This window comes from Hypanus sabinus, chromosome 2 (assembly GCF_030144855.1).
Source record: "Hypanus sabinus isolate sHypSab1 chromosome 2, sHypSab1.hap1, whole genome shotgun sequence".
NCBI classification, from domain to species: domain Eukaryota; kingdom Metazoa; phylum Chordata; class Chondrichthyes; order Myliobatiformes; family Dasyatidae; genus Hypanus; species Hypanus sabinus.
Window position 1 is genome coordinate 115,098,035 of NC_082707.1, and position 24,569 is coordinate 115,122,603.

Consider the following 24,569-nt stretch of genomic DNA (forward strand, 5'->3'; position numbering starts at 1 on the left):
GTGTATATGAGAAAGGCTGTGTGATAGAATGACCAGACATCCTGCTGAAAATGGAATAATCTGATGCTTGGGACCCTTGTCCTGATATCTGATTAAACTAGTACTTTTAGTAACAACCTTTCACTTTGCCACTTAGTCATATAGAGCGACTAGAGTAGAATGAAAAATGCATGTTGCATATAAAGGATTACACAGGTACAAAAAATCACACCTGCATGAAAATCTTACTCAATCTAATTCCTGTCCTTCAAATGTAACTGACTCAAATGACCAAGAGCCATACAATTACATGTCTGAGGAAAGGAAATTGCCCAATAGAGTTGAAGGAAGACTAGCTCACTCGAGTTGAGAATAATGGGTAAAGTTATTGGGTTATGGGCAAGATGGTACCTGTGTATAAAGCTCCTTTGGCCGAGATCTTCTGGATAAATCATGAAACTATGTATTTCACTTCTTTTATGTATTTTACATGTATTCATGTATGTGATTCTGGAACTGTTGAAGCTTGAGGTGGGCATTTGACTTCAATTCATCGAATAAAGTGACGAGGGAGATTGTAACATCGAAGTGAATGCAGAAGGTGAGCGCCAGCTGTCTGTCTTTTGCTCTGCTACCAGAGAGGGGAGAGCATGCTACTGTGCCCGGAGAATGTTACCCCGGTTTTCTGGATATGGACTTTGACTATAGACTTTTTCTTCTAGTCTTAAAGGTTTTTAATATTATGTTATTTGCCCGATCTTTCTTGTTTTTTTTTTGTGCGGGGTGGGGGCTTTTGGGGTTGATGATTGTGCTGCCTTTCTTTCCTTTCTTAGTTTCATGGCTGCCCAGAGAAGAAAAATTTCAGAGTTGTATACTTACATAATAAATGAACCTTTGAAGTGTTCTCAAGAAAACAAAGAAAGATTTTGAAAAGCTAGCATTTTTAAAACTAGTAGGCCTTGGGGGAAAAAATGATCAGTCATTTAGAACCAACAGAAGCAAGTAGGAATAGGCCACTTAGCCCTTCATGCAAACACAGTCATTCAATAAGATTGTGGCTGAACTTTTCCCTCAGTCTTCCTGCAATAACCCCACCCCTTAACATCAAAGAATATAGAGACAATCCCGTGTGTAAGGGTGGTGGAATTCTGCCCTTATAGAAGTCATAAATCACTATCCACAAATGAGATAGAGAATAGAATTCACTCACAGAATTTACATTGATTTAATAGATCAACACAAAAATTTTCAACCAGCATTTCTTTATACATAGATGATATGTCTCCCTGTTAAGTGAAAATCAGGATACAGGTGATACAGGTTGTTTTCTAGGAACACAACCCTTGTAACATGGGGGTTGCCTGTATTCTAAGTGATCTAAGCAACCAAGTCTCCACAACCCTCCTAGGTAGAGAAGATTTTAGGTTGTAGATCACACAGGCAGAATATGAGATGCTCTTTTTCTAGCTAGCATTTGGCATCACCCTGCCAGTGGAAAAGGTCAGTATGGAAATGGAAAGGGAAATTGAAATGCTATGTGACTGGGAGTTAGGGTGGTCATCACAAGCAGAATGCACATGCTCTGGAAAGTATTTCTACACTTGGTCTCGCTGTTGTAGAGGGGCCACATTTATTGTATTCTGTGCTTGCAACATGGTTAGAGGAGGTCCATGTGAGCTTGTGTATTATTGTCTAAATGTGAGATACTGTATACATTCACCTATATTTAGCTGTGAGATGTATAATCAAACAACCTGTAAGCACTTATTTCCAATGCTTACGCTTGAATGCCACTTGGATATGATACAAAAGATGCTTACTGTCCCAGGAACATAATGATAGTAAGTAGCAGTGCCACCTGGAAGGGAGACTAGTACAACTGTGATGGGTTAAAAAAAAGACACGCATTCAAATCAGTTCTTACATTTCTTCTCCAGTTCCTCGTCATCCAGCAACAAGCTGACCACCTCCTTTGGTTTAAGTGTGTCTGGTTTGAAGTTTCCTCCAGAAATGACCATTCGCTGAATCTATTTATAAAGAAAATATTAAAATGACTACAGACTAGTTTTACAAGCTGATGGGACCCCTGCTAATTCTCAAATTGCTTTGTGTCATAATTATGCAACAGGACCAAACTTCAACTCCAGGAAATCTGTAGCTTCGAATCTGAGCACCATCTCTGTCAGCTTGGAACATTTGCTTCCTGAGAACAGAAAACTGCTTTGAGGTAATGTTCATTGTTAAAATGTGCACAAACGAGGAATGAGGATGCACTATGGTGTAACTAAAATATCAATTATCTAATGATAACTATCCTGAGCTGCATCTATACAACCAATGTGTGTATGTGCATGTTCCCAAACACTTTGGATTCATTCATTGAGGCTAGCTGATTCAATAAAGCAAGTTGTTCCCTTTTCCCTCAGCTTCCACCAGACCCTGAAATTGCATTACTTGGTGTTGCATTTTACATAATGATTATACATGAAGGTCTTAGAGGATATCGGATTATTAGTTTCAATACGCTATAAATCAGCTAATGCAGTAACTTTACTGAGGGGGTTGTTGTCATTGGTGACTTCAACTTCCCTAATATTGACAGGCACCTCTACTGTGCAAAAATTTCAGATGGAGAAAAATCTGTTAGGTGCATCCAGGAAGGATTCCTGTCACAGTATGTAAACAAGCCAGGCCGACTAGAGGAGAGGCCATACTGATCTAGTACTAGGCAATGAACCTGGAGAAATGATAGATCTCTTGATGGATGAGCATTTTGGAGACAGTGACTACAACTCCCAAACTTTTACTATATTCTTGGACAGGGACAGGAGCAGACAGTATGGGAAGTATTTAACAAGGGGAGGGCCAATTATGATGCTATTGGACAGGAACTTTAGAACATAAATTTGAAACAGATGTACTTGGGAAGATACACAACTGAAATATGGAGGTTGTTTAGGGAGCACTTGCATGTGGTTCTGGATATGTTTGTTCCACTGAGGCAGGGAAAGGAACCATTGTTGACAAGAGATGTGGAACATCTGGTCAAGAGAAAAAAGAAGCATACCTGAGGTTTAGGAAGCAAGGCTTAGACAAGGCTCTAAAGTAGTGGTCGCCAACCTTTTAAAGCCCAAGATCCCCTACCTCGGCCTTAGTGATAGGCAAGATCGACCTACTAAATTGTTTAGACACACGTATGCAGGAGGGACCGGAAGTGGGGCCCCGCAGCCCCGGAAGTAGTCTCTCTTTGCAGGCGACTTTCTGTACAAATGTGTTCCTATGTTACCATTATCTCATGTTTCTTCATTCCTGATGAAGGGTTTCGGCCTGAAACGTCGCCACTACCTCCTCCCATAGATGCTGTCTGGCCTGCTGAGTTCTGTCAACATTTTGTGTTTTTCTTAATTGGTATTACTTGTTTTTATAATGCTCACATTACAACACCTTTAATTCTATGTTTCATTATTTAATTTTATTTCAACATGAAAAATAAATTAATAAAAATCAACTGTTGCACTCAGTGTGATGACTGGGGCGGAATACTTTCTGCTAGTTCCCTGAAATTTGGCTCATAACTACAGACAGCCAGTCTGAAACAGTCTGTGATAGGCATGGGCAAACTACAGCCCGCGGGCCATATGCGGCCCGTTAAGCTTTTTAATCCGGCCAGCAGAACTTGATGAAATTATATTAATAAACCTTGTTAACGTTTTCCCCCCGCAATTCTGGCGTTTTCCCAATAGACGACGCACTCTATATACATTTGTGGCGACCCATTTCCTGGCACATCCGAACCGGCTCACAATTAGCCAGCGTTCCGGCTAAGGGAGATAGCCTGCGGGGATTTGCAAGCACAGAGCTTTGGAGCCTCTGCGCAGGGGGGCAGGTTGAGGGAGGCTTAAAAGTGAGGCTGGGGATTTCGAATAAAGTTTTTTTCTTTGACTGCAGTTACCGACTCCGTGTCGTAATTTTAGCACTGCATGTAGCACACCGCTACACATTGATCTTTGTTGAGGTGCAGCGTATTACTCCACATTTGCGCTTTACTCTTTGTTCGGCTCGACCTATTTGTGTGAACAGGCGTTCAGCGTCATGAACATCAACAAAGCCAGCCACAGATCCAAGTTAACTGACCAACACCTCAGATCCATCCTGAGAATTGCCACAACAAAACTAAATCCAGACTTTGATGCGCTGGCTAAAAAGGGAGACCAACAACACTGTTCCCACTGAAATTAAAAATAAGTTTCTTCGTTGTGTTATGTAAAAAATGCATTTGAAAATATTTTTTTCAATAAGCCTTACATGTTACATGTCATTTCTGTTAAGTGATGGACATGAGTAGTGCGCAGGTGCACGTACGTTCTCAAAATAAAAAATGCGCTCCAGATCAAATAATGCGCTCCGCATACTGGCGCGCTGTCACTGTTCTGTCTTTGTGCTGGTCGTTGTTGAGTTTTGGCACAGGGGACAATTGAATAAGAAGGAGCAGGACAAGTAGACCTGCATCTCCTACCGTTTTTGAAATAAAGACAGTCAGGAGGAGAGTGATGATGATAATATCTTGAAGGATAACAGAATTTTCAGTGCTTTAAAATAGTAACTGTTACTATTAAAAAAAGCTGTATTTTATTCATTTAATTTTCAGTGTTTTAAAACTCATTTCAATAAATAGCTAAATACCATGGGACTTCAAAGACAGATATTTTGTTGTAATGCATTTGTTCATTTTCAATTGAAATTAAAGCACATGTTTTCTACATATCCCATGATATTTTATTTTCTCTTATGAGGTGTATTACCAAAACACTCTGTCCATCTGCTCCTGGTCCGGCCCCCCCTGTCAAATTTTAGAACCCTTTGTGGCCCACAAGTCAAAAAGTTTGCCCACCCCTGGTCTGTGAGGTGTCTGTCAGTAAAACAGCAACTGTACTTAGAATTAATCATTTTCATCTGTTGCAGCACAGCGCCCTCACAAACCTCCTGACAGACTGAATATTTGAATGGACAGTTTCCTTTGTTAGACTGAATGTTGAACCTGCCAGGTTCAGGTGTTTTGTATTGGTAAACTTACTGAGACACGAGTGTAAGTTTCAGGAGTACACAAGCTAATGACACCACTGTTTTTTGTTTCCCAGTTCTTTTACATTTGGGGAATGTTGGAACTTAAAAGGGGAGAAGCGTTGTAATGTGAGCATTATCAGACATCCCACCCTGCAAAAACTCATTTCAGAGAGGTAGCACCATCAATTTGCAGGAGACTCCCGGGAGAGGTGGGATATCTGCAATAGAGTAGCTCCTTAGCAGCTAGCCAGCTAGTTTAAATAACATTAGCTATGCTAATAAATGAATTACACCTGTTAAGCTCACCTCAACATGTCTTTTACATTTTAACCTACCACGGACAATAGAAAAGTCACTGTTGCAAACAGTGCAGCGAGCAACACGGTCATTATTTTTGACCCCTATTAAGCAGGGGTACACTTTAGTGTAGTATGGAGTGAAGGACATTTTATATTTTCTTTTTTCTTGGAACACTCTGTCATGGTTCATTCTCTCACTCTCTCTAAAAAAAAATCGATTTCGGAGATATTGTATATAATTTGCAGGTGTCAGGGAGCCGCTAACAATATATGGGAGACTCCTGGAACTTCTGGGAGAGATGGAATGTCTGCATTATAAAAATAGGTTGATGCTGATTAGGATAATGGTGATGTAGCGTGTTCTCCCGCTGCGGAGAGCTGTTTGTGGGGAGAGGTTGTTTCTGGGTTGCAGGGTTTTACTTTCGGTCTTTTCTGCCCGGTGCACATTTTTCATTTTTTTCTGGGATCTACTGGGAAAGTCTCAAAGATCGACTGGTTGGCGACCACTACTCTAGACAGTTACACTGTACAAGAACAGGATGACTAGAGTGAGGGTGGGACTGATTGGGGATAAAAGAGGAAACATGCCTGGAGTCAGAGCAGGTAAGGGAGGTTCTTAATCAATACTTTAACTTCAGTATTCATCAGTGAGAGGGACCTTGAGGAATGTGCAGACAAGCATAGAATAGGTTGATACGGTGAAAAGTGTCAACATTAAGAGAGAGAATATGCTGCAACTTTTGAAAAACATTAGGATAGATAAATCACTGGTCCATGATACCCAGGATTATCCCCATTACCTTTCTTGAGAAGAAAAAAGGTGCCCATATCCAAAGATCCCTCAAAGTTCTCATGCAATTTGATGGGGTGGTTAAGAAATCCTATAGTGTGTTGGCCTTCATTAGTAGAGGAGCTGAGTTCAAGAACCGCAAGGTAAAGGTTATGAGGAGAAGGCACAAGAATGGTGTTAAAAGGGAAAATAATCAAGCATTATCAAATGATGGAGCAGACTTAATGGCCCAATTCTATTCCTATGACATGTGGTCTTCATAAAGACTCAAATGGTATAAGAGCTACAGAGAGTAGGATGGTGGAATGAGCCAATGTCAACTGTAACAGTCTGAAAATAATGAGACAACTCCAGAAATTCATTTAACATCCTTCTCATTTAGTACTTCACATCAGCACAAACCTTCTCGTTCCATAAACTTTCACCCAAATGGAAATTCTCTTTTGGCCCTTTACAGACTTCACTGGAGCAAATCCATTCAATTTACTTTAGGCTACCCTTGGACTTGATCTTGTCAACAAATATAGGACCTTCCAAATCTATGGACTTCTGCAAAATTGTCTCTGTACAATGCTCAGATACTCACAATGATTTAATCAAGGAACTCAAATGTAACATTTTCTAAGTCTACTGAGGTCATAAATGCACATGATGGTGTACATGCAGACAGGCTTCAAGGATATAACCAAGCTAACTGAGCAGCAGCAATATGGCAAACAGAGTAGTATGCAGAAAAATGTGAGATTATCTACTTTGGTTGGGGAAAAATAAAACTGAACAATACATACACAGTGAAAGACAGGTAAATGTTGATGTTTGTACTGTATATATCACAAAAAGATAACATCCTAATGCTACAGATAATTGGGAAGATAAGTAAGTTGCCCTTCAAAGTGATAAGGTGAGTAATTTCATCTCATAACAATATACATGGCCTTGATTATCATATACAAATTTGATCTTCTTTATTAAGGAAGGATATATTTGCTATGGAGGGAGTGTAGTGATGACTGAATTATATGATTCTGGGAAGGTGCACCTATCATTTGAGAATGATCTAGTAGGCTAGGCCTCTATTCACTAGAAACATATAATATGCTTTGAGAAGGACATTACAGAGTAAATGTGGGACAATGTTTCCCCGGCTGAAGAATCTAGAATCAAGCGTCACATTCTCAAAATGAAGAAAATCACAAGAACATAAGAAATAGGAGCAGGAGTAGGCCATCTGGCCCATCAAGCCTGCCCCGCCATTCAATAAGATTATGGCTGATCTGTCCGTAAACTAAGCTCCATCTACCTGCCTTTTCCCCATAACCTTTAATTCCCTTACTATGTAAAAATCTAAATGTATCTTAAATATATTTAGTGAAGAAGCCGCAACTGCTTCCCTGGGCACAGAAGTCCACAGATTTACCACTCTCTGGGAAAAACAGTTTCTCATCTCCGTCCTAAATCTTCTCCCCTGAATCTTGAGGCAACGTCCCCTAGATTCTAGTCTCACCTACCAATGGAAACAACTTTCCTACTTCTATCTTATCTATCCCTTTCAAAATTTTGTATGTCTCCATAAGATCCCCTCTCATTCTTCTGAATTCCAGACAGTATAGTCCCAGACAACTCAATCTCTCCTCATAGGTTAACCCCTTCATCTCTGGAATCAACCTGGTGAACCTCCTCTGCACTGCCTCCAAAGCCAGTATATCCTTCCTCAAGTATGGAGACCAGAACTGCACACAGTACTCCAGGTGCGGCCTCACCAGTACCCTGTATAGTTGCAGCATTACCTCCCTGCTCTTGAATTCAATCCCTCTAGCAATGAAGGCTAACATTCCATTTGTCTTCTTAACCTGTTGTACCTGCAAGCCAACTTATTGCAATTCATGAACAAGCAATAGGCAATAGACAACAGACAGTCGGTGCAGGAGTAGGCCATTCGGCCCTTCTAGCCAGCACCGCCATTCACTGAGATCATGGCTGATCATACACAATCAGTACCCCGTTCCTGCCCTCTCCCCATATCCCTTGACCCCGCTATCTACAAGAGCTATATCTAACTCTCTCTTGAATGCATCCAGAGACTTGGCCTCCACTGCCTTCTGGGGCAGAGCATTCCACATATCCACCACTCTCTGGGCAAAAAAGTTTTTCCGCATCTCTGTTCTAAATGGCCTATCCCTTATTCTTAAACTGTGGCCTCTAGTTCTGGACTCACCCCTCAGTGGGAACATGCTTCCTGCCTCCAGCGTGTCCAATCCCTTAATAATCTTATATGTTTCAATCAGATCCCCTCTCATCCTTCTAAATTCCAGTGTATACAAGCCCAGTCGCTCCAATCTTTCAACATATGACAGTCCCGCCATTCCAGGAATTAACCTTGTGAACCTACACTGCACTCCCTCAATAGCAAGAATGTCCTTCCTCAAATTTGGAGACCAAAACTGCACACAATACTCCAGATAGGGTCTCACCAGGGCCCTGTACAGCTGCAGAAGGACCTCTTTACTCCTATACTCAATTCCTCTTGTTATAAAGGCCAGCATGCCATTAGCTTTCTTCACCGCCTGCTGTACCTGCATGCTTGCTTTCATTGACTGATGTACAAGAACACCTAGATCTTGTTGTACTTCCCCTTTTCCAAACTTGACTCCATTTAGATAGTAATCTGCCTTCCTGTTCTTGCCACCAAAGTGGATAACCTCACATTTATCCACATTAAACTGCATCTGCCATACATTTGCCCACTCACCCAACCTGTCCAAGTCACCCTGCATGCTCATAACATCCTCCTGAGCACTCCCAAGCCCCTCTGCACAGCATGCTGCAATCTTTCACCATTTAAATAATAATCTGCTCTTCTATTATTCCTTCCAAAGTGGGTGATCTCGCATTTACCAACATTGTATTCCATCTGCCAGACCTTGGCCCACTCACTTAACCTATCTATATCCCTCTGCAGACTCTCCACATCCTCTGTACAATTTGCTTTTCCAATCAGTCTAGTGTCAACAGCAAATTTTGCCATGCCACACTCAGTCCCCTCTTCCAAATCATCAATGTAAATGGTAAACAGTTACAGGGCCAGCACCAACTCCTGCAGCACCCCACTCACCACTGACTGCCAACCAGAGAAACACACGTTTATACCAACTCTCTGCCTTTTATCGGTTAACCAATCCACTATCCATGCTAATATACTTCCTCTGACTCCATGCATCTGATTCTGAGATGAAGAAATATCTTCACTCAGGAATTCTCTACTCAGAATGCTGTGGGAGCTACTCATTGATTGTATTTAAAACAAACATTGAAAGACTTTTTGATATTAAAGGAATCAAGAGATATACATAAGGATACCTTAATACAATATTGCGGTGAAAAGGTCTACAATAATTTTGAATAGCACAGCAAGCTTGAGGGAGTCAATTGCTCACACTTGTTGTACTTTGTGTTCAGTGCAATTGTTTATTTACAGCAGGGGTTCACAACTTTTTTATGCCATGGCCCAATACTATTAAGGGGTCTGTGGACCCCAGTTTGGGAACTCCTGATTTAGAGCAGTATTTTCTAGCCACGGTCTTTCTAGAATGAATGTGTTTCAAGTACTTCAACACTGCAGAACTCAAAACCACTTAATAAATACGTTCTGTGCATGCTAGTATGTCACTGTACCTCACTCTTTTCCTTGGCACGTTGCAAGATTCGTTCCTCAATCGTTCCCTTGCAGATGAGTCGATATACAGTTACTTGTTTGGTCTGACCCAGTCTATGAGCTCGATCCATAGCCTGTTGATCCACTGTCGGATTCCAATCATTGTCATAAAATATAACCTGAAATGAAAGTCACCTTGCAATAAGGAACTGCAGTCCTTGAAGAAGCATTCATTTTCGCAATGTTGTCGACATGGGTTATGTTGACTGCATGTATTTTACTAAAGCCTTTGACAAGGTCCTTCATGGGATATTCATCCAGAAGATTAAGATGGATGGGATCAACAATGAATTGGCTGTTTGGATTCAGTATTACCTTACCCCAAAAAGACAGAGGGCAATACTGGATGACTTGTGGTCTGTGACTAATAGTACTCTGCAGTTTGTGATATATATAAATGACCTGGATGAAAATGTAGATGACACACACAAAACGCTGATGGAACACAGCAGGCCAGGTAGCATCTATAGGGAGCAGCACTGTTGACATCTCGTCCCGAAACGTGAACAGTGCTCCTCCCTTTAGATGCTGCCTGGCCTGCTGTGTTCCACCGGCATTTTGTGTGTGTTGTTTGAATTTCCAGCATCTGCAGATTTCCTAGTGTTTGCTCTGAAAATGTAGATGGATGGGTTTGGAAGTTTGCAGAGAAATGAAGATTGGTGGTGTTGCAAATAGTGTAGAAGTCTGGCAAAGGATACAGTAGGATATAGATCAATTGCAAATATAGGCAGAGGAATGGTAGATGGAGTTTAACACTAACAAATGTGAAGTTTCGGATTTAGGGATATCAAATTACAAGCAGAAAGTACACTATTAATGGCAAGGTGTGCAACGGAATCTCAGGATCCAAGGCCAAAGCTTCCCGAAAGTGGCTTCACAGGTCAAAAAGGTGGTAAAGAAGGCATTTATTAAATGAGGGACTGAGTGCAAGAGTTGAAAAGCTGTGCTGCAGCTTTATAAAACTCTATTTAGGCAGCATCTGGAACACTGCATTCAGTCCTGTCACCACATTATAGGAAGGATGTTGCCGGTTTGGCAAGGATGCAGAACAGATTTACCAGGATGCTGGCTGAATTAGAGGGTACATGCTATAAGGAGAAATTGAACAGATTTAAGTTGTTTTTTCTGGAGCAGTGGAGACTGAGAGGAGATCTGATAGAAGTTTATGAACAACAGAGGTAGAGTAGATAGCCAGTAACTTTTCTCCCCAGGTTTGAAATGTCTAATATGAGAGGCATGTACTTAAGGTGAGAAGGGGGCAAGTTCAAAGGACATGTGCAGGCAAGTTTTGTTTTACATACACAGTGGTGGTGCTTGGATTGCACTGCCTGGGTGGCAGTGGAGACAAATTCGACAGAGGTGTTCAAGAGGCTCTTAGATAGGCACATGAATGTGCAAAAATAGAGACTCTGGACATTGTGTAGGCAGAAGGGATTAGTCGTGTTGGACGTTTGATTACTAATGTAATTAGTATTTGTGCTGCACTGTCATATGTTCTATAATTCAATAAGGTGTTGTATCAGCATTAATCGATAATTTCCCAGTTACTTTATTCAACCACCTCCTATCCTCAACGATATCATGAGATCTGAGCATGTGATTTCCCACACGATGATGTGAAGTCTTATATACCATATCATTAAGGCAAGACTATTTTGCCTTCCTCAGTGATGGACTGCTTCTAACATCCTGATTGATAAAATCCTGATTAATAACAAGATCCTAGTGCAACACATGGAGATTCAAGAAGATAAAGATTAGCTTTGTCACATGTACATAGAAACACCAGTGGAATTCATCATTTGTGTCAATGACCAGTTCAATCGGAGAATGAGCTGGGGGCAGCCCGAAAGTGTTGCCTCCAGCACAAGCACAGAATGCCTAAAACCCTATCATGTACATCTTTGGAATATGGGAGGAAACTGGAGCACCCAGAGGAAACTCATGCAGTCACAGCAAGAACATACAAACTCCTTACAGACAACAGTAGGGAAATGAACCCCATTCGCTGGCACTATAAAGCTTTAACACAGAAAGTTCTCTCAAACACTGTTCCTATGGTGGGAGTGTCAAAGACCAGAGCTTCAAATAAGAGGGGCATCCTTTCAGAACGGAGATGAGGAGGAGTTTCTTTAGCCAGAGAATGGTGAAGCTGGAGAATGGGGGTGAGGGTGGAGACAGGAGATTGGGGCAGAGGAAAAATACATTAGCCATGACAAAAAGACAGAAAAGGATGGGTCAAATGGCCTAATACTGCTCTTATATCTTCTGGTCTAATGGTCAAACATTTCCTGGGCAAATCAGCACAGCAAATTACACTGTGCCATAAACACAAGCCTGGCATAGATTAGACATCAAGTTCCCTTGGCTCAGTTACAACTGTTCAGCTTGATGTCCAGGGACAAAGCTCTGAAGAAGCATTTTCAGTTATCATCCATGTAGCCATCCTGTAGACTCAGCAGAGACCATCAACTCAACAATCACTTAGAAACAATTTTATACATTGGAAGGCTGTTTAAGGTTGCTCAATATTATAGAAGTTGCAGAACAAAGCTTTCAATATTGAAAAAGGAGTATTAGGAGGATTTGAAAATTAGGACTGATGATTGAAGCCTGAGGAGGTTCCTATCAATGATTCAATATACTTCAAAGTACTCAGAAATTTCAAGAATCACAATCCAAAACCTCCATCACTGCACATTTCAACATCCATGCTCACTCGATGGCGATTAAGCATATAAAATATTCAATTCCTTACTGTATCAGCAGCTGTTAAATTGATGCCAAGGCCGCCAGCTCTGGTGCTGAGAAGGAAGACAAAGATATCCGTCCTGTTGGAAGGAAGATAAAGAACCTGAACATAAACTACAGAAGGCGGTCGATATCAATTGAAAACTATCTGTTAAGTACAAAGGTTTGATGTAGGATTTAAATTTGAAACCAGATGCCAGGCAAATGCCATTTTAATTGGCTGTACTGTTGCCCTAAATAAACTAACACAAGCATCTCAGTGAGTACAACAGTCATACAGCCTTAAGTTCAGTTGTGAAGAATATCCAGCCCCACAATATTGGACTGTGTCAAGAATGTGAAGCTTTCCACAGCACTTAAGAGGTTTGATGAGTGGGGAAAGGGGGTAGATAACATAGATATATTAAAAGCAAGTCCACGAGGGGGAAATTGCTGGCATGAATTAACTTACTTAGCAGGCTCTTGAGAAACATTATTAGTGGCACAGCCCCTTGAGTATCAAAACATATAATTAAGCCTGGAAATATTTTCTTAATTTCACAAGCTCATCTAACAGTAAAGCATTACAACGTTAGTGATCCCACTCTTACCAGACTGACGGGAGATCCAGAATACTCAAGTGGAATACCAATCATCAGTGGAACTGTGCACCAACCCAGCCTACACAGTCCCATTGCTTTGCCTATTTTATATAAATTAGTGGTATGAATAGGCATCTTATCTCATTTTATAATGCTCTACACATTCTATTAGAATATTAACCAACAATTCTTAAAATTCTACACCCTTATATCACAATATCCAGTTTCTTCTATCAGATGCATGCTCCACTGTACTGGTTGTCAACTTTGTCCATATTCTGTATAGTATCAAGTATTATAGATAAGATAATAAGAAAATAACAAGAACAGGACTGAGCAATATGCCATTAATAAAGATTAAAACTGATATAATTCTTGGCTTTAATTCCTTTCTCTTCCTTCATTCCCATAACACTCCAAAATAACTTTTAAAATTACCTATCTGCCCGAGATGTTCCAAATATTGTCAAATTCAAAGGTGGTGGCCAGGAGAGATTTCAAATGACTAAACTCCTTAGGGAGACAAAATTTCTCCAGTTTAATTCAAGGTTTCCCTGTGGCACTTGCTCCATCCGACTCCAGATCTACTCAAATATCCTTTTATGGACAATCCACCCATCTCAGAATCCAATCTGATGAATCTATACTATACTCTCTTAAGGCAAGTATGTCTTTCCTTACACAAGGAGTCACAGACCCAAAACCATTGGCCAATTGTCAACTTCCTACCAATATTTAATCCAATTTTCCATGGCATTACAGGTGCTGATCCAGATACTTCTTAAATGTTGACAGAGTCACTACATACATCAGTTCCTTAGGGATTCCAGATTCTAATGACCCACTTTAGCTCTTTAGCTCTGCTCCTCTAACTCATGACAAATGTATAATCAATATTCCAGATAATGTTTCACCAAAGCCCAATAGGAGTTGCAGCAATATTGCTTTGTTCATGTGCTTACATCAATACTCAGTTGCTGAACTCAGGTCCTTATATTGTGTTTTCTGTCTGAAAGCACTCAAATATTTCTAAAAAAAATCAACAAAAAGCTTCAGCAAAATGAATTGCAGATTCCGCAAATCTGAGAAATAAACATGGTGGGAACAGGTCAGGCAGCATGTGTGAAAGCAGAAACAGTTATTGTTTGGGTTAGACACCAAATACTAACTTCTTCCCTTTCCATAGATGTCCTGTGTTTTCAGCATTTTCTGCTTTTATTTAATATCCTCACTTGACTCTGTTGTATCATCATCTCATTAAGATGCCCACTGACTTGAAATTTCCTACCTCAACAACTCAATTTTAAAATTCTCATCTTTGTTTTCAGATCCCTTAATGTTTTTAACTCTTCAAAATGTGCAGACTCATCCCGGTTTATAAACCACTGTGGTCTTCCACTTTGGTCACTAATATATCTTTTACAGAGAAAGGAAAGAGCACCCCACTGATAAGCAGTTGTGCTTTCAGCCACTTGGCTCCTATACTTTTGGATTTCCTTTTCTAAATCTCTCTACCTTTAGGATGTATCTTAAAAACTATTGTAACCAGTTGGCCTTCATGTGTGGCTTAGCTACTAGGCCCAGCAGTACTGTTTCTACTGACAAAAGAAAGGGCAAAGGCAGACAGCTGGTGCCTCAAAACCAATTGCTTCAGGCAGGTGGGGCTCGTCAGCCTTGGACAGCAGCCTGTCTAGGCGAATAGAAACTCCGATTTTAAACCTCCACTGCCTTGCGGCCTTACCCATCCATGGGAACTGCTTCAGGAGTAAACCCCAAGGAAAAAATCTGGAACCAGGTTCCCTAAGGCAATTTGATGTTGTTTACAACTTCACTCTGGCAACCTCTGCAACAATGCTGTATCTGCGTTTGCCCTTCCCTAGGACTACATCAGTGACGTGGAGAGGGGGAACCTGCTGCAAGGACAACAGTCGGTTCTTCAAATCTTCCTGCCCAGGCTTGCGCCCTGGAGGGGACACAGTCTACCAGAGGCACAAACCCACGACACTCTGAGATCGATGGCTGCCTACTAGCTACAAAACAAGGGGCTAGTGTTTTAAAACTAAGGTATGTACAAACTTCTCTCAGAGAATACTGAATTACTGAAATTCTTTGTCCGTGGGGCAAAGTTGGGGCAAGATCCTTAGATATACTTAAGGTGGAGTGATTGAAACCGATTCCACAACCTATGGACTCACTTAAGGACTTTATAACTTGTGTTCTCAATATTTATTGCTTGCTTGTTTATTTATTTGTTCATTTCTTTTTATATTTACACAGTTTGTTGTCCTTTGCATATTGGTTGTTTCTCCATTTCTGTCATGTGTTTTTTCATTGCTTCTATCATGTTTCTTTGTATTTACTGTGAATGCTCGCAAGAAAATTTTAGATTAGATTAAACGTTACTGTCATTGTGCCGAGTACAGATACAAAGCCAATGAAATGCAGTTAGCATCTAATCAGAAATGCAAAGAATGGTGTTATTTACAAAATAACTGCAAATAAAAAGTAAGTGTTATAGCACACAAATATAAAAGTACTGAGACAGTACAATGTGGGTGCAATACTGCTTAAAGCTGTGATGTGAGGTTCATGAGGGTCACAGCCTCAGGGAAGAAGCTCTTCCTGTGCCTGCTGGTGCGGGAGCGGAGGCTCCTGTAGTGCCTACCAGATGGGAGGAGAGTAAAAAGTCCACGGTTAGGGTGAGATGCATCCTTGATGATGCTCTTTGTCCTGCCCAGGCAGCATTCATGGTAGATGTTCTCAATGGTGGGCAATTGGGTGCCGATACAGGACAACTGCCATTCTACACCGAGATGCAGTTGGTGAGTATGCTGTCAACGGTACAGCAGTAAAAGTCCGTCAGTACTGTGGGACAGTGGTGAGCTTTCTTGATGCTCCACAGGAAATAAAGGCGCTGTTGCACCTTTTTGATCAGGATGGAAGAGTTCAGGGACCGGGTGAGATCCTCAGAAATGTGGACACCAAGGAATTTGAAGCTTAATACACACTCCACTACAGTTCCGTTGATGTAGATGGGACATGAGTGTGGCTCCTAGTGTGCCTGATGTCCTCAATGATCTCCTTGGTCTTCTGGGTGTTAAGGGCAGGTTTTTGTTAGCATACCATGCAGCCAGGTGCTGGACCTCATCCTTGTAGGCCATTTCGTCATCCCCTCTGATAAGGCCAACCACCATGGTGCCGCTGCGAACTTGATTATGGAGTTAGAACCATGTACAGGAACACAGTCAAAGGTAAAAAGGGAGTACAGAAAAGGGCTCAGCACACACCCTTGAGGCACGCTGGTGTTCAGGGTGAGAGCGGAGGAGAGGTCGCCTAACTTAACAGATTGGGGTCTGTTAGTCAGAAAGTCCAAGGTCCAATTGTAGTGGGATGAGCTGATACCAAGCTGGTCAAATTTGGTGATCAGCTTGGAGGGGATCACAGTATTGAATGCCAAACTAAAGCCAATGAACAGCATTCTGACTAAGAGTTGGGGCTGTCCAGGTGGGTCAGGGCAGAGTGAAGTGCCGTGGAGATGGCGTCCTCTGTTGGCGCGATAGGCAAATTGATGGGGGTCCAGGGTCATGGGCAGACAGGATTTCAGATGTGATAGAATCAGTCTCTCAAAGCACTTTGCAATGATAGGGGTGAGTGCAACTGGGTGGAAGTCATTCAAGCCCATGGCAGTGGAATGCTTCGGCACTGGCATGATGGTGGCAATCTTGAAGCTTGTGAGGCAACTGCCTGGGCAAGGGACAGATTGAAAATGTCCGTGAAGACCCTGGCCAACTGGCCTGCACAGACTCTGAGCACGTGGCCAGGTATTCCATCCGGACCAGCTGCCTTCCATACATTCACCCTGCTCAGGGTGGCACAAACGTCAGAGGTGGAAAATGAGAGAGGCAGTTCACCAGCAGGAGATCCACTTTGAGGGTGACCTCCTTGTTTTCTCCATCAAAGCAAGCATAGAAGCAATTGAGCTCATCAGGGAGGGAAGCAGAGCTGGAAGGGGACACAGTACTAGGTAGTTTGAAGTCTGTAATGACCTGTATGCCATGCCAAATGTGCCAAGGGCCTGAGGAGTTGAAATGCTCTTCAATTCTCTGTTTGTATATGTGTTTAGCCAGAGAGATTCTCCTCCTCAGGTTGGCCCTGGCTGAGCTGTAAGCCTCCCAGTCTGCAGACCTGAAGGCTGCATCTCTGGCTTTGAGCAGGAGGGGAACCTCCCTGTTCATCCATGATTCATTTCTGATTGGGGAAAACTTTCATTTGTTTTTGTAATGTCACTCTATCTACACACTTGTTGATGTGCTCAAGGACAGAGTTGGTATATAAGTCAATGTTAATCTGAGAGTCTGTGGTGGCATGGGCAGCAAACGCGCTCCAGTCTGTGTGCTGGAATTGGCACTGAAGAGCAGAGTCAGGACCCTCCAGCCAGATCTTAAGAGTCTTCATTGTGGGTTTCACATGCTTAACATACCAGGCAGTGATGCAGCCAGTCAGGAGACTCTCAATTGTGCCCCTGTAGGAAGTTCTTAGGATTTGGGGGCCCATACCAATCTTCCTCAACTGTCTGTTGTGCCTTTTTCACCACACAGCTGGTGTGTATGGACCATGTGAGGTCCTCGGTGATGTGGATGCCGAGGAACTTAAAGCTGTTCACCCTCTCATCCCCAGATCCATTGATGTCAATAGGGGTTAGCCTGTCTCCATTCCTCCTGTAATCCACAGCCAGCTCTTTTGTTTTTATGACATTGACACCAAGGTGTCAGAGAGATGACCTTCCCTGTAAACCACCTCATTATTGTTTGAGATTAGGCCAATCAATAGTGTCATTGGCAAATTTAATTAGCAGATTAGAATTAAGACAGAAGAGCTGAGGCCAATCTAGATCAGCAAAGATTTATGTGCCAATGTAAAAGTCTCTTAAATGTCCCTAATACATCTGACTCTACCACCAGCCTGACAGCACAGTCCACACACCTACCGCTCTGTGTAAAAAAAAAACTTGCCTCTGACAACTCATGTTTTCTTTCAATCACATTAAAGCTATGCCCCCTTTTATTAACTATTTCCAGCCTGGGAAAATTTCTCTAGCTGTCAATCTGATCTCATCATCTTGTACACCTCTATTGAGTCATTTCTCATCATCAAAGAGAAAAGCCTTAGGTCGTTCATTGCTCAACAATGAGATTGCAGTGTTACTCCAGTCAATGCCAAGCAGTTATTTACAATGCATGCAGTAATTTAAAAAATTCTCATATTTACATGCAAGTGACTTTGATAGTTCACCACACTCAAAGGTCATTAGCAAGCCAGGGTGCAGCACTATTCAGGTGCACAATAGCCCTTGGGAAGAAGCTGTTTTTCAGTGTTTCTGTCTTGGCTGAGATGCTTTTGTACTTCCCATCAGAAAGCAGGAGATTGAACATCCCGGATGGGATGGATCCTTAATTATGTTACAAGTGTGCTGTAGGCATTGAGAATTGTAAGTTGACTCTCGGACCAGTGGTTGAGTCCCAATGATGCACTGAGCCATCCTAATTACCTGATGGAGTATCTTGGGATCCGTCTTACTGCGGCTGGAGTGCCACACTGTCAGTCCATATGCTAGTATGCTTTCTATTGCATATTGCATATTGGCCAGTAATTTTGGGGGCAGATTAGCTCTTCTTAAGCACCTCAGGTAGTATAGTCACTGTTGTGCCTTCCTTACTATTGAGGTTGTGTTGACAGAATAAGAGAGCTCCTTGATGAAGTTCATCTCAAAGAACAAAACTGGAGATCCTTTCCACTACTTCACCAGGTTGATGTGATGTGGAGCTTGACAGTCAGCTTGTTCCGTAGTATGGTGTCAAAGGCTGTAATCTGTAATAATCTGTAATCTGTAATTACTGTAATCTGTAAAAACTGTAATCAATAAAAAGCATCCTGATGTAGGCGTCTTTTTGCTCCAGGTGTTCCAAGACAGTATGAAAGGCAATAGAAGTAACTGTTCAGTTGATCCATTTGCTTTGTAGGCAAACTGGTGTTGGTCCAAAGTAGCCGGGATCATGGTTTTGATGTGGGACATGACCAATATTCCCAAGCACTCAGCAGCTATGGGAGTGATTGCCACCTGTCTATAGTCATTAAGACATGTTACTGCTGACTTCTTGGGGATTGCTGTTTTGAAGCATGTCGGAACTATAGCCTGAGGCAGCAAGAGGATACAAGTACCCATCAGAACTTCAGTGCAGTCAGTGCAGTCTGGGTACACCGCCTGGTCACGATGCTCTGAATGCATTGACATTACAGTGTATGCTCAGTGTTGGTGCAGTTCCTCTGTCCGATACTAAGGCCCTCATCACTGGTTCCTTATTATCCTCAAAGTAGGCCAAGATGCTTTTCAGGTCTTTGACTATTTTGGTATCACCATGAGCAGAGCATGCAGCCCTTCATAGGTTGAAGCATTAAGTATAGGAACTGGGAAGTGATAATTACACAAAATGTTGGTAAGGTTCACTTGGAATACTATGTACAGTTTTTAATCATCTTGTTACAAGAATTTTGTTATTAAATTAGATAGTGAAGAAAAGGTTTATCAGGATCTTGCCTGCATTTGAGCAGAGTTACGACGATAGGTTGTGTAGGCTAGGACTCGATTCCTTGGAATGTAGGAAATTGACAGGTGGCCTGATAGAGGTATACAAGATTATGAGGGGCATTGACAGGGTGAAAACATTGTCTTAACACCAGAAGTGAGAAATTTAAAAGCTTCTTCACACAAAGAGTGATGCATATTTGGAATGAGCTGCCAGAAATAGTGACCGAGGGGGGCACATTAGCAGTATTTAAAAGCCATCTAGGTAAGTATATGGATAGGAGGGATTTAGAGAACTAGGGTTCAAATGTAGGGCGATGGGACTAGCAGGCTGGGCAACTCATTGGCATGGATGAGATTAGCCAAAGTGCCTGCCTCCATGCAGTCTGACTATATTAGGTTGGAAACAGATTGGCTAATAATTAATGGAAGATTGCCCACTGGAGATTGGAGTGTTCAATACTAGCCTCAACTGAAGGTAGCCTAGATTGGTGGTCCAGCTATGGTCAGTCAAAAAATACATAATTGAATGGAGGACTTGCCTAATTCAGATGTCAGAGTTGTACATCACAGGAGGCGGACCTTTGGTCCACCACATCTATGATGCTTTGCCTTTCTACACTAACCTTATGTGCTTGATGAGGTCTGCATCCTTTTATGCCTTGCCTATTCAAGTGTCTTAAGTGCCTCTTAAAACATACCTGATTCTAATTCAGCTGGGTTGTGGATTTGATGAATTAACCCTAAAAGAACTGTGCTAAAAAAACAACAACCTAACTACTCAGACAAACCTCTCTACATGGTACTACAGCAGATTAAATAACAGCCACCTAGCTTAGTGTTAAACAACAGTTTTCTGACCTTTTCCTGGTCTGGTCAACAAGAAGATCTCATACAGAATTGATTAAAAACAGAGGGTACATCCTGCAAGAAGATCCCATAGAGAAAAGCAAGACAAGATCATGGCAATACCTTTCAATGTGAAAGTGAAACAAATAAGGTTAGAAAATATTGCATTCTAATGAATCATGCTCAGTTTCTTACAGATAAGCAGCACATTGTGGGGTACAAATCACAAACCTGCTCTGGAAGTCTGCCACCATATCCCGCCTCTCAGAGATTTTTGAAGAACCATCCAGCCTCATGTAAGTATGTTGCCTGAAAACCATGTACTCCTGGAAAAAGAAGAAGAATGGGAATTAGTAAAGAGTATACAAATTTCCAAACTTGTGACAGCAAGCACACTGATAATGGGAAACTCAGAAAATACAATGGCAGCTGTACAATGCCATAATGAAATACCATCAACAGTAATAGTGGTGCAACCAACATGAAATTATCTATAAGCATAAAGCAAGTTCAAATCAATTAAACGTAAAAAGTCATGGCTATTAATTGCTTATGTCTAGAAACAATGACAAATAAGATGAATGTTGCCAGATTAGTAATTCACTTTCTAGTAATAGATACAGACTAAAAGAAGTGCCAGAATAGAATCACAGATGCGCACTAAACCAGGCAAGAATCTAAACGCTTAAATAATTAAGAGAACTGGGTTGTAGATTATAAGTCATACAACACTTAAAGAGCAGACACTGGAGAATTGGCTGTATGTGTACAGCACCTAAATTCTAAAGCCTGATTTATACTTCTGCATACGGGCTACACCGTAGCGAGCATGCATTGGTGTGCCTGCGTCGCTCTGCAATTCACTGCCAAAACGCTAGTTGGCAGTGGGGTTTCTATGCCACTGTGTTGAGTTTCTTCGTAAGGAGAAATGCATTTCAAATATTTTCGGATGTCGGCAGGTAGGTTTGACTATTTGGTTCATTGTCTCCAACCATATATATTGCATCCTACACATGTATGCACAGCCTACAGACATGGTGGAGAAGCAGCAACCGGAAATGCGTAGCTACCAAGCGGACCAATCACAGTTGTTGCAGTCTGCGCTGCTGCGACATGCGAGTTACTTTCTTGGGGAGTTGCATGTCACCCTACGACATAGGGTACGCAGTAGATTCGACGTAAAAGTACAAATCAGATTTAAGTGGGTTTCTCTGAGATGCACAAGTTAAACAAAATAAACATGCAACCAAAAAAATATCAACTTGTTGGACTACACAGAACACAAATGCTGTAGAATTAAACTTCAAGCATCAGTACTGGGTATTGGGGGTTGCTGATTAAACTTGCCAACCTTCCTTATTACTGAAGGTACAATAGACCAAAACTTAGCACGAAAGGGCTGAAATGCATCCTGCAACAAAATAACCTCCGCACAGCCAGCAGGTATTGGAAGCAAGCTCCAGCTTCCAGAATGCCATAACCTTTGAAAACTTGCATTTGTAAACTTCAAACAGGTTTAATTAGAAGTAAGTATGTTTAATGAAAAACTCCTTACTACCAGCAAGTAAATACTTGGGCTAATTTAAAGGGTCAGCCCTTGCAGTTCTGATGTTAAATGCATCAAGCTCAACTCTTCACATCAGTGCTCTGCTTTGGACTTGATGGAGAGAATGTTGGTTGATACAGGATGGTCAGATGTATTAGTATCTGATCATGAGATGATAAGACATTACAGCAGAATTAGGCCTTTAGGACCACCAAATCTGCTCCACCACAATCACAACTGATCCATTATTCTTTCAACTCCATTCTCCTGCCTTCTCCCCATTACCTAACTAACACTCTTACTAATCAAGAACCCACAAAGTTCTTCTTTACATAAACTCAATTAACTCCAGATTCACCATGCTCTAGCTTGATTTGGAGCCTCATGTTTGATGACGCATTAACCACATCTGTTGTTCTCCACTTAAGTGCAGACTGACCCATGATTTTCCCCAATTCTCATCTGTCAACAAGCCGGAATTATCCACCAAGCACAGCATCAGGAAAGGAATAACATTTTTTCCAAATCAGTGCTCATCACTGAAATGTACTGGATAAGGTCAGTGAAGCTTGGGAGGTTGAGGAGGGTGATGGGTTGAAAACAGTGAAACCCATTTTACTGCAGAGAATAGTTGGAAATTATGGATCAATGTTTAGAAAGGAAATTTACAAAACTAAAGCATTTGATTGAAAATAGTGAAAATGGGGGTAGTATAACATTATATCCATAAAGTGAAGAAAAAGATATGCATACTTGGTGCCTTTCAAAATGCTATGGGGGCCCAAATGCTTTACAGCCAACAAAATACTTTGTGTTATTACTGAATAAAGTAAAAAACACAGTGGACACTGCACAGAAAAACATAACAAAAATATGATAATGATCAGATTATGTTTGAGCATTATTGAGTTTCAAATGGGATTTGCTGCTCACCTTGTGATCTTTTGTGATCTTTTGCAAGCTCTTATTCTTAAGTGGAAAATTGACATCACCACGAGGCCAATATTTGCCACCAACTATGCTTAATGAGGCTTACAAGCTCTTTTTATTTCAGAATTCTATATTTACTTAATTTGTTTCAGTGTGATTTGAACTCTACTTTCTTGAACATGCGCCTAGTAGGGGTTTCCAACCTTTTTTATGCCATGGATCAATACCATTAAACAAGGGGTCCGTGGACCCTACGTTGGGAACCCCATCTAGAAGGTTACTTGGCTCACCAGCACAAGCATGGTTTCATCAACCTTGAATTAACAAATGGGTCCTCAATACCAAATATCAGCTTTGATGTAGCATTCCTCCAGTAGATGCTTCAGCCTTGACATTATGCATACGTTTATGTTGAGATTTAAATTCACTACTTTTCAACCAGAGATGAGTTGCAATTAAAATAATGCCATAGGTTAAATGTGACCTAAACTTGTATTGGAAATTCTAATTTAAAAAAAATATTCTAGGATGTGAATTTCACAGGCTGACCAAGCATATAATTGTCCACCCCCAATAGCCCTTGAGAAAGTAGTGGTGTGCTGTCTTCTGGGATGTGGCTATGTTGTTGTTAGGGAGAGTGCTGTAGGACTTTAAACCAGCTATGGTAAAGGGACAGGATGGCTTGGGGATTTATGGAGATATATGGAGAAATTTAAGACTTATGGAGATATTAATGACTGGAACTGGAGCTCTGTACCACTGATCCAGAGACATCTGAATCACCTCCTGGCAGCTTGGAATTTAAAAATTTAAGTGACCAAGATTACTGTAAATTAAAAAAGGCTAGTCTCAGTAAATGTAAGCATAAAATTACTGGACTTTTACATAAACACCATTCATCAAAGTCCATCAATGAAGGAAACCAACCTATCCTTAACCAATTTGAGACTCAAAACACCTCTACAGTTCAGGGCCATTTAATAATGGTATTAAGCATCATAGTTAGCAGCAAAGCCCAGGTCCCATGAACAAATAAGAGTACCAAGGAAGCCTTCAAATATTCAGGTTTTATTGTTGACCTACATTTTGTACTACATTCTTGAGATGAAAACAAGCCAAGAGAATGAGATGGCAGATCTCCAGAACCATTGGCAGCCTAAAGGTCAACTGCTTTGTGACCCTGAAGCAACTCAGCTAAGCACAGCAATAAGATGCTTTCAACTGGCAGAGTTCCCATAACAGTCAATTCCCAATCTCCTGTTTATTTTCATAGTCAAGACTGAACTTCATGTGCTGCTTGTGAGAAGTAAAATGCTTTCACCTCAAAAATGAGGATAGAATTACTGAAGAGCTATGACTCCAAAGTAGGGTAAATACTTTCAGGGGAGTGAAGAATAAAGAGATCTCCCACCCCCTAATGTGTTACTTAGTTACACCTCTAGCTTAATTAAATTCCTGTTCAAAATTTTGAGACTCACCAATGCA

General features: G+C 41.3%; 1 protein-coding gene across 2 annotated transcripts in view; it reads right to left on the reverse strand.

Moving 5' to 3' along the window:
- Positions 1 to 24,569, reverse strand: part of ino80 (INO80 complex ATPase subunit) — a 232,643-nt gene that overhangs the window by 18,394 nt on the left and 189,680 nt on the right. For both annotated transcript variants that reach the window (XM_059952871.1, XM_059952861.1), the window contains exons 28-31: positions 20,840 to 20,934; positions 12,603 to 12,675; positions 9,805 to 9,963; positions 1,904 to 2,006 (exon numbers count right to left, since the gene is read on the reverse strand). In XM_059952871.1, the coding sequence (XP_059808854.1) occupies positions 1,904 to 2,006; positions 9,805 to 9,963; positions 12,603 to 12,675; positions 20,840 to 20,934 (430 nt within the window). The remainder of the gene's footprint in view (positions 1 to 1,903; positions 2,007 to 9,804; positions 9,964 to 12,602; positions 12,676 to 20,839; positions 20,935 to 24,569) is intronic.